The sequence below is a fragment of the Mus caroli genome, chromosome 19 (assembly GCF_900094665.2).
Source record: "Mus caroli chromosome 19, CAROLI_EIJ_v1.1, whole genome shotgun sequence".
NCBI classification, from domain to species: Eukaryota; Metazoa; Chordata; class Mammalia; order Rodentia; family Muridae; genus Mus; species Mus caroli.
The window spans coordinates 39,943,938-39,954,692 of NC_034588.1; the positions used below are offsets into that span (position 1 = coordinate 39,943,938).

Consider the following 10,755-nt stretch of genomic DNA (forward strand, 5'->3'; position numbering starts at 1 on the left):
TGAACATTTTTTCAGGTGCTTCTCAGCCATTTGGTATTCCTCAGGTGAGAATNCTTTGTTCAGTTCTCAGCCCCGTTTTTAATGGGGTGATTTGATTTTCTGGACTATTACTTGATTCTTAACAAAAAAATCTTTACTCTCTCAAACCTGAGAATCTCTGTCTTGGATAAAGTTCCTGAAAATATTTTTAAATGAACGCTAATTTCATTTATTTATTCTGAAACTCAACTCACCATTAGGAATTAGGAGAGGTTGGATAAATGCACACTTTACTTCCAAAACACAAATTCCCATCAAGTGTGCTTCAATGGTTATAACACTATCCACTTTGAGTGTATATAGAGAGAGGATAACAGAGGTTTTACTAGTCAGTTTCTCAAGTATGTAACTAGATGAAGGGTGTAGCTGTTCATTTCAGATTCTAACTTGACTAGTTAGTATAAATACTGAGGAAAATATTAGCTACTGAACACCTAGGAAAATAATGAAGCACTAATTCTGGGTATGTCTATGGCAACATTTCTGAGAGGCTGGAACTGAAGTCTGACCACTGTGGATGAGGCAGATCTGCATGGGCAGAACATGGGCAGGTGCCATCAGATTGGCTGGAGACCTACACAGAACAAAAGGAGCCAAGAAAAAGCAGTTCGTTCTCCTTGTCTCTTCTCTTCTTCATCGTCCTCTCCCTCCCTATCTTCCTTCTTTTTCCTCCTTTCTCTCCCCATCTCCCTTTCTTGTCTCTTTGCTCCTCCTTCTCTTTTTCCACTCCCCTTATCATCTTCAAACTGAGAATTACATATTTGATTTCCTTAGTTCTAAGGTTTCAGCATTAAACTAAAACACATTACCACTGCCCCAGAGCCTTGAACTTGGAGACAGCCTGTCATGGCATTCCTTTGCCTCTATAATCATGTGAGCAAATTATGAATGTGTATAATATATGTAACAAACAAAAGTATACTTTTATATTTTATACATGTATATAAATAATACATAATTTTATATGTATATATACACATATTTATATATATATATAACAGTTTATATAGAAAAACAGTTATATATGTGACTACCCTATTAGGTTCTGGAAAATTCAAATATAGTGGAACAAATTTGAATTTTTTAATTAAATTTTTATATTTAAATATATAGGTATATATATTCATGTGATATAATCTCTAGCCATGCATAAAAAATTTTAGAATAAGAAAGACACTTTCCTCTATGTTAACAAATTTGCAAATAAGTATGTCAAATACTGCTAATAACTTTTCATTGTAATATTTAAACATTATCTCACCTTCTTTGATAAAGTTTGTCATAAATGCCATAGAGGGAAGAGAACTGACATTAAAACCCCTGCTATCCAGGAACTCATTACGCTCATCCTTGAATCAGAACCACTCAGATTTATACTGATAAACAAATGTCCTTTTTACCCTACAAAACAAAACGTCATCAAAAGAGGTATTTCCTTGTCCCTTTATGGAAATATAAAATGTGGTACTACTGTACAAAGGAGCTATAAATGATGGTTTTGAATGAGCTAAGAGAACTTAGCAAAGGAGACAGATGAGGCTGCTTCAAACATTCAGAGAAGAGAAGAAGAAAGTAAAGGAGCACTCAATGATGTCGCTTATGCAGATACACTATAGCATATTCATATTAGTAAAGAAAATAAGACCAGTCAAATGAGTCCAATAGGGATGTCTAAAACCTGTGAAATGATAGTTAACTAGATTCACTGTGCTGAGAATCCACTGTAATTATTTAGACAATATAAATCAGTTCCTTTAAACCAGTAGCAAAATTAATTTTGAACTGTAATTGAAATGAATAAACACTGTCAGAAGTTATTTTAAACTTACACAGAATTGTCAAGTTAATGACACAAACAATAGGTCAATAACAGTAAAACCAGGGAGGTCTCTTTAAATTTAGATTATCAAGAAGGTGCTACAAAGGAACTCAAATCAAAGATAATTTTGTGTTTAGTGGGCTACCGTAGTCTTACACTTACCTAAAAAACAGGCACCTGGACATTATGGCATGTGGATACAGTCTTGTTCTACTAATGAGAGCCCTTTTGCTCAGTTCATGCCCACAAAATGGGCCACGGCAAAGAAATAGAATCTTTTACTCTATTCATTTACTACAGTAGCACAAACCCAACCACAAAAATCCCTACTCTAATTCAGAGCCTGATAAAGACTAAGACACAAAACTAAAACTGGCAGCCAATACATGAGAAAAAAATCCTCATAAAGAAATATTTAAATGTATGTATACATCTATTTTAATGGCTATATGGTTTTATGCTGTCCAAATGCAGAGAAGTGACTGACATCATACTATAAGTAATTTTTAAAATTTGGCCTCATTACAACATCATTCACTGTGTTCTATGTATTATTCCAAATGCTACACAAATACACTCCTTGACTTCCAGGAGCTTATGTTCTAAGTGAAATTCAAGTATTTGTTCAAGTGGATTTATCTGTTTTTTTCATATGATTACAAAAATCCATCACAAATATTCTTTTTATACCTGTAAAAGGGAAAGAGGCAGAGGGAACATGTAAAGACATGTTAATAGCATTCCTTAAAAACAGTCTTCAGATTAATTCACAATGTCTATAATAGAACATGTCAACAAGTTTATATAGTACTACTATATTAAAAATCATGAGAGCACAAGAAATGTTAAGACTTGATCCTGGTTTTCTCTTAAAAGTTCCCTATCTGTCCTTTCTTCTGTGATTTGTACGAGGACAACTCTCATGCTGAAGGGACTTGAGTATAATTATTTATCTCCACATCCGCAATGAATGAAAACTCTAGGCCGGGTGTGGTGGCGCACGCCTTTAATCCCAGCACTTGGGAGGCAGAGGCAGGCGGATTTCTGAGTTCGAGGCCAGCCTGGTCTACAGAGTGAGTTCCAGGACAGCTGGGCTACACAGAGAAACCCTGTCTCGAAAAACCAAAAAAAAAAAAAAAAAAGAAAACTCTAAGACACAACCCATCACCATTTAAAACAGTTCTATTCTATCACTATTGGAATGGCTCCAGTCCCTTCCAATAACATTAAGTGTTCATTTCAAAACCCCTCCAGGCTAGGAAAAGCAGGTAGCATTCGCAATACCATGCAAATCATTCCCATGAGAGCCCTGAGACAGCATGGGAAAAGGGCTGGCAGTATGGCTCAATGGGTAAAGACACTTGCTACCAAGCCCAATGACCTGAGTTCAATTCCAGAGACCACAAGAGGAAGGAAAAAACCAACTCTCAAAGGTTGCCCTCTGACCCACATACATACTGAACTGTTAAATAGATAGATAGATAAACAAAGAAATGGAAAATAGCATCAATAAATATATTTTAAATATGATGTAGAGAGAAATACAATGCATTAAAGTTGGTTCTTCTGTATTAGTTTCTATTAATAACCATTAACCATCAATACAGCAGAAAGGTCTTTTTTTTTTGTAAGTGATTAGAATACAGTCAAAGATAAATTATCCTTTTCCCTCCTCTGAGGAGCAGCTAATGAAAAGGTGCCATCAACTGAAACATATGCTAGTAAGTGGCACTTCTCACCTCGACCAAGGCTAACACTCATGTCAGCTCAAGGGAGAATACCTGAAGATGAGAATCCGCTTGTGATTTGGAATACATGCCTTTCAAACATACTGCCATATATACCGCTAACTTACCACAAGGCAATTACTATACACTCAAACTAGGGAAGTCTGTAAATAATATGGAAAGGTAGGGAAAATTCTGAAAACTTAACTTTTCCTGAGATTTTAGTGGCCCAGTTTTCTAAGTACCTTCATTGCAAAATACACTATGTCGGAGCTATTGAAAACAAGTAGACTATCACCAAGCAGGAACACCAAGTAGGTGTTCTGAATATGTTGGTAAAGAAAAGTCAATTCATTTGAGAGGTCTCTGCCCCTTCAACTTCACCCTCCTTACCAATATACATTCATCACCGAAAAGGGAAATATTTACAAAACTTAGTTTAGTTATGTTTAAATATTATGTTTAGCTGTCTGGAGACCATGTTCTCAGGATTTATACAAGAAATCAAGGATTAAACTTCATAACAATTAGAAAGCCACACTGTGTAAAATCAAAGAGTGAGTTAAAGGACATTAAAATAGTTTCACCATCAGTACTAAACTGAAATGACTCCATCTCTTCACAACACCTGGAGCCAAAACCTTCTGAACTTTCACGTAAACAAACCAGGGCTACACCAAATACTCTGTCTGCTACAAGGTACCACCTTGGGACAAAGGCACAGGAGTGAAAAATGTGGAAATGCCTGAGGACGCTTTGAAGCAGCTTGGGAGAAGGGAGAGCAGGAAAGAGGCTCTTCTCTAGGGTAAGTTTGTTTAGTGGAAAGTAAGCAAGTTGTCAGGGCAAAAGCTGACAATGTTGATTCCAACAGTTTGAACTGTGAATAAACATCCAAAGGGATTATGTTACTGAGAATTAGAAAGATTCCACTGAACTCACTAGAACACTGTGTTTTTAAAGATAATATGCCTTTGAACCACACTCTGGGTCCACAGTTTAGGGTTAGAATTACCCTAAAGTCTATTGCATGCCATAATAAAGGACACGGGATATGACCCTACTAATACAATCCTAAAAATATTAGAGAAAGAGAAAATAAAATATTTCATTTTTAATCACTAAATTAGAAAAAGATATAAAGATGTATACATGTGCACTCTTTGGGGTAAGCTGAAAAAACCTGGAGAAAAATCTATGTTCTTTTCAAATATCAAAACTAAAACTCAGTCTCAATAACCAATTTAGGGAAATGCATGCATTGGCCATAAATCATTTTTTAAGTTTTCCCTCAGTAATGACCTATCAAAGAGCAAACGCCAGGGTGTGCACTTATGAAACCCACAATCTTCTCTGCTCGCCAAAGCAACATCTAAATCTGGCTTTCATCTCACACTGCTGGTTTCTACCAGGTACAAGAAGAAAAGCTGAAGGAGTCTTGCACTTTCTCAAAAGCAAAACAATTTGGTTGCCACTCAACAATTCCTGGTGAAAAAATGCCAGGCAGCCTATAAAAAAAAAAAAAAAAAAAAAAAAGGTAAAATTTTCCTAACTTAGAGTCCACAAAAATAAATTTGAGATGTTCATAGACTGTCAGATGCTTCATCTTTTTTCATTCTTAACCATTCACAAACCATAGAAAGCACACAGTTTGAGTTATCAAAGGTTCATTCAAATCAATAATCAATCAAGTTTTAGATGGTCCCAAGAAAGTGAAGGTAACTGAGGTGTTCTTTGTGCATCTTACACTAAAGGATGCTCATGTTAGAGTTCACTGTGAAACTCTTTACAAAGCCTAACAAAATGTGCAACTTGCATGTTCTTACCAGAAAAGTTTCCAGGTACTCTTGCAAAATGTTGTTTTCCCCTGCAGCTCTGACACTACTTACTTCTGAATTAAGGATGTGGGCAAGCACAGCTAAGCTCTAAACCTCTTTATGCTTAAAAAGAAAATCAAATCCTCCAGATATTTCAAACACTATCAGGAATAGAATATTCTCAGCTCTGCCTGAAGATAATTATCTCTTTTACATTTCATTTTTATATTTATATATATTTTATATTTACCGAGTTCAGAGAAAGGGCATAAACAGAAAGAAGAAAATAGCGACTTCTTAAAAAGACTCCAAATTTAGTAATCCTCTCAAATCTATTGGCACACATTTAGAAAGCTGTATTTTCATAAGACTTCATTAAGTTCTCACTGGTTCTGTCATTTGAAAATTAAAAAAAAAAAAACACACACACACACAGAGAGAATCATCCATAACTTTGAACTACAAACATCTGCAGACTGCAAGAAATATTTGTTAAAGGAAGAGAAGAGTCATTACAATTTAAAATGCAGTAGAGTAAGTCGTGTAAAGACAGGCAGATGTGGACTCATCTGGATGCCACCCTCGCAGCTCCCAAGCACTCGCCTGCTAACTGACAGAGGTCGTCAGTATAGAAGAATGCCCAGAATCCTATTACCTGTTAGTATGAGGTTACTGTACGTATTGGAGTATTGCTCCTTCAGAAGAACCAGATGCATCTGCGCTGCCTTCTCTCGCTGCAGCTCCAGCATAATGTCAGGGTGCTGGGCAATCTTACAGCCTTTCTGCTTGTCCAAGGCAACATCACTCCGGACAATGTCTACAAAAGAAAGAAGACAGGCAGTAAAAACAAAACAGAATGTACATTTACATAAGTTTTTTGTTTTAACCAGCATGACAGAATTTATAAATTACCAACATTTTTTTTCAAATTTTAAGATAGAGAAATAATAACCCTGAAGGTCCTTTAGTTCCATACCAAACCCCGTAATTTTCTTTTTATTCCCTAATTCTTTGGCAATTTCTGTTCCTTCGCTCTCTCTGACCTAACTAAAGACTCCATGTTTGCATGTTCCTTCTTAACTCACCTGCAAGTGAGTTGTTTACCTGCACTTATTTACCTTCTGGATCCTTTTGCAGACATCACTTGCCATTCTGCAGAAGGAATAGTAAAACAACTCTGAACGCTAGGAACGATGAAATTAGCTTCTTCTACTTACGCCTTAGGACCAGGGAGAAATAGTCTCAATATCTGGCTTATTTTCAACTTATTTTCCTGCCAGACCATTCAGCCTAAGTTAGGGCTGCCATTCCATGGTTACCTGATCAGGGCCTCTCCTGCTATATTTCATGTATTGCTGGGAAAATAGTTTCAGTGTGACCAGAAAATCATTTTTTTCAATCCAGAAAGATGTCAGTCTTCGAAGTAAGAAAGAAAGCTAGCGTCTCTCAGCTGCTGTTCATTAATGGCAGGTTGCCTTTTGTACCCCAGTGTGATTTTATACTAAAAGCAAATATACTCTCCAGAAAACTTTCTTCTTCACGTATAAACTTTCACAGACAATACTTCCCAGCCATTAGGAAACACATTCTATGTAGCAGAGTGTATGGAAGTTACTTGCCCCTTTTTGTCAATTAAAATATAATTTAGCTGATTCTAGTAGGAATAAATGATACTATTGATCTAAATAGCAATTCTAGAAACTTGCAAGTTTTTCACAGCTAATAAAATGATTTTTATGGGAAATAACTAAGAAAAGTCTCTGGTACTGCTGACATTAATAGTTTCAAATGTGGTAATATTAAGGATAACCATATTAAGGATACCTATAGGAAAGAGTCAGTTGGCTCTTTAAGCAGTGCTCAAAAGCAACTACCAGAGCAAGGCAGTGGTGGCACATGCCTTTAATCCCAGCACTCGGGAGGCAGAGGCAGGTGGATTTCTGAGTTCAAGGTCAGCCTGGTCTACAAAGTGAGTTCCAGAACAGCCAGGGCTATACAGAGAAACACTGTCTCAAAAAAAAAAAAAAAACCAACAAATAAACAAACAAACAAACAAAAACCAACTACCAGAACATACAAGACAGAACATGGCATGAAGGATGGACTATTGTTCTGGATAAGCAAGCTTTTATTAGACACCCCCCAAAGAATATCCCATCTATAAATAGAAACTGAACACAACGCATCTGACCACACATACTATCCACTTTGAAAACAATCCATTTTAGTTCTTAGGTAAAACAAGAGCTTGTTGGAAATAATGTATTATTTATGACTAAATATATTTGCACCAATTTATAAAAACTGACAGTAAAATTAACTAACTGGCATAAATGGTAAATGTCATACTTTATGAGACTTATTTACAGAGAATTAATTAAATCAAAGGTACACACCTGTACTGTTTAAAACTTAAGTGGACACTTTAACATAAAGAAATGAGAGACAAAAGCCTACAGCGGAAACCCCTGCTCCAAGGAGGGACAAACTATAGAATACTGAATATTAACCTCTAGAGCAAAAACAGGGGGAAATGACACAACTGGAGCAGTTGCCCCAGATGCAAAAGACAGTGGCACAGGTCACTACTGTTGTATTCAAAATCCACAGTGATAAGAAGTTCAAAGGAGTAACTATAAAAAAGACATATCATATATACTTTTCTCTTTATAAAATAGCTATCAGGCAGACCACATTTACCTGAGCCCTGCAAAGTAGGTAACGTAGGTTCTAAAATTAAGCATACAATCAGAACCTAAAAAATAGGTCACAGAAGTCACAGGAAAACTACAATACATGGTTTAATTAGAATTAAGCTCAACACAGCTGAGTGTGGTAACACACACCCATGGTTCCAACAGGTAAAGACAGGACGGTTAAGCCAGCCTCACCTATATAGCAAGTTCAAGACAATCTTAAACCACATTGACTCTGGCACACATACCTATCCCCCTTCTCTCTCTCTCTCTCTCTCTCTCTCTCTCTCTCTCTCTCTCTTTCTCTCTCTCTCTTTCTCTCTCTCACACACACACACACCAATTAAGCTCAATACTATACCAGTTAAAAAAAAAAAAGAAGATGATCAAGAGAAGGCCATGCCATGAGAAGACCTACAATTCAAAGTTAATGACATCAGTATCAACAGGTGTACAATTCCCAACATAAAAGCACAAGAAATATGAAAGAGCAATATGATTCCACCAAAAATCCATAACTTCCTATTAACTGCTTCAAAAGATATTAATATTAATAAAAGAATTGATAAAGATCCAAAAAACTGGTTTTCAAGAAGGGTCAATGACCTTTGAGTAAAACAGCTTAATATAAAAGAGGAAGACAATGAGAGAGAAAGATAGAAAACTCAATAGAGAAATAGAATCCTGGGGGTAGGGATGACTTACAAAAGAAAGGTTCAACACAATAACTCTCGAAATCAGTTGAAGCCAGGCCAGGTGCTGCCTGGCTTTTATAATCCTAATACATTGGAGCAGAAGGATCCTGCATTTATGAACAGCCTGGGTTACTAAGTATGGGTGTCTGTCATACTTAGATTTCTGTTGCTATAATAAAAAATTGACCAACATCAACTTGGGGAGTAAAGGGTTTATTTGGCTTACACATATTGATCACAGTCCATCCTTGAGGGAAAGTCAGGCCAGGAACTCAGGTAGGACTAGAGGCAGGAAACACACATGTAAGCTATTTACTGGATTTCTGCCCATGGCTTGTTGCTTTCTCTCTTATACAACCCAAGACCATCTGCCCAGTGTTGTCACTACCCACTGTGAACTAAATCCTCCTCCCATGTCAATTAAAAAAAAAAAATGACACTTGGGGGCTGGCGAGATGGCTCAGCGGGTAAAAACACTGACTGTTCTTCCGAAGGTCATGAGTTCAAATCCCAGCAACCACATGGTGGCTCACAACCACCATGAGTTCTGACGCCCTCTTCTGGTGTGTCTGAAGACAGTTACAGTGTACTTATTAATAATAATAAATAAATCTTTGGGCCTAAGCAAATGGGCCCACCAGAGCGAGCAGAGGTCCTAAATTCAATTCCCAACAACCACATGAAGGAAGGCTCACAACCATCTGTACAGCTACAGTGTACTCAGACATATAAAATAAATAAATCGGAAAAAAAATGACACTCAAGCATATCCACAGGCCAATCTGATAAAGACAATTCCACAACTGAAATTCCCTCTCCACAGATTTGTGGTTTCTGCTTGTGTAAAGCCAACAAGAACCAACCAGCAGAAGTGGTCCCTTGTTGACTAAACACACAAACATATATCATCATTAAACCATAATCTCCCCCTTCAAGTATACATAGCATAACTTTAAAGTCCCATTGTCTTTAAAATTTTCAACCCTTTAAAAATCTAAGTTCTCTTCTAAAACCCAGTGTCTCTTTAAAATCCAAAATCTCTCAGCTATGGGCTCCTGAAAAATCCAAAATAAATAAAATATTTTCTTACAGCAAGATACAAGGGAGTGCAAAAACAATAAAACCAAACTTCAATAGTATAAGTACTCAACGTCCAATGCCTGGCATTCCCTCATGATATTCTAGACTCCAAAGAACTTGGGTACCCTCACTTCGCTGCCACCTATAGCTTACACAGCTTGTCTGGTAGACTTTGGCTGGCTTTACCCACACCTGCTTCAATCCTTGATAGCTATCCCATAGTATTGGCATCTCCATTATGCTGGATTATCTACTCCAAATGTGTGTACACCTGCACCAATGATACCTCCTAGCCACCCACAGTGTCAAACACCAACTGTTCTCCATGATGCTTTTTTTCCTTTTTAAATATTTTTATTAGGTATTTTCCACATTTACATTTCCAATGCTATCCCAAAAGTCCCCCATACCCTTCCCCCTACTCCCCTACCCACCCACTCCCAATTTTTTGCCCTGGTGTTCCCCTGTCCTGGGGCATATAAAGTTTACATGACCAATGGGCCTCTCTTTCCAGTGATGGCCGACTAGGCCATCTTTTGATACATATGCATCTAGAGACAAGAGCTCCAGGGGACTGGTTAGTTCATATTGTTGTTCTACCTATAGGGTTGCAGATCCCTTTAGCTCCTTGGGTACTTTCTCTAGCTCCTCCATTGGGGGCCCTGTGATCCATCCAATAGCTGACTGTTAGCAACAACTTCTGTGTTTACTAGGCCCCAGCATACTCTCACAAGACACAGCTATATCAGGGTCCTTTCAGCAAAATCTTGCTAGTGTATGCAATGGTGTCAGCGTTTGGAGGCAGATTATGGAATGGATCCCTGGATATGGCAGTCTTTAGATGGTCCATCCTTTGTCTCAGCTCCAAACTTTATCTCTGTAACT

The 10,755-nt window shown here is 37.3% G+C and overlaps 1 protein-coding gene and 1 pseudogene across 3 annotated transcripts in view; both read right to left on the reverse strand.

The window, feature by feature from the left end:
- LOC110285952 overlaps nucleotides 1-122 on the reverse strand; it is a 6,153-nt pseudogene extending 6,031 nt beyond the window's left edge.
- Hpse2 (heparanase 2 (inactive)) overlaps nucleotides 1-10,755 on the reverse strand; it is a 569,072-nt gene that overhangs the window by 476,254 nt on the left and 82,063 nt on the right. For 2 of the 3 annotated variants that reach the window (XM_021151789.1, XM_021151790.1), the window contains exon 3: nucleotides 6,055-6,216. The exons of the other annotated variant lie outside the window; for it this stretch is intronic. In XM_021151789.1, coding sequence (XP_021007448.1) covers nucleotides 6,055-6,216 — 162 coding nt within the window. The remainder of the gene's footprint in view (nucleotides 1-6,054; nucleotides 6,217-10,755) is intronic. 3 annotated transcript variants of the gene reach the window in all.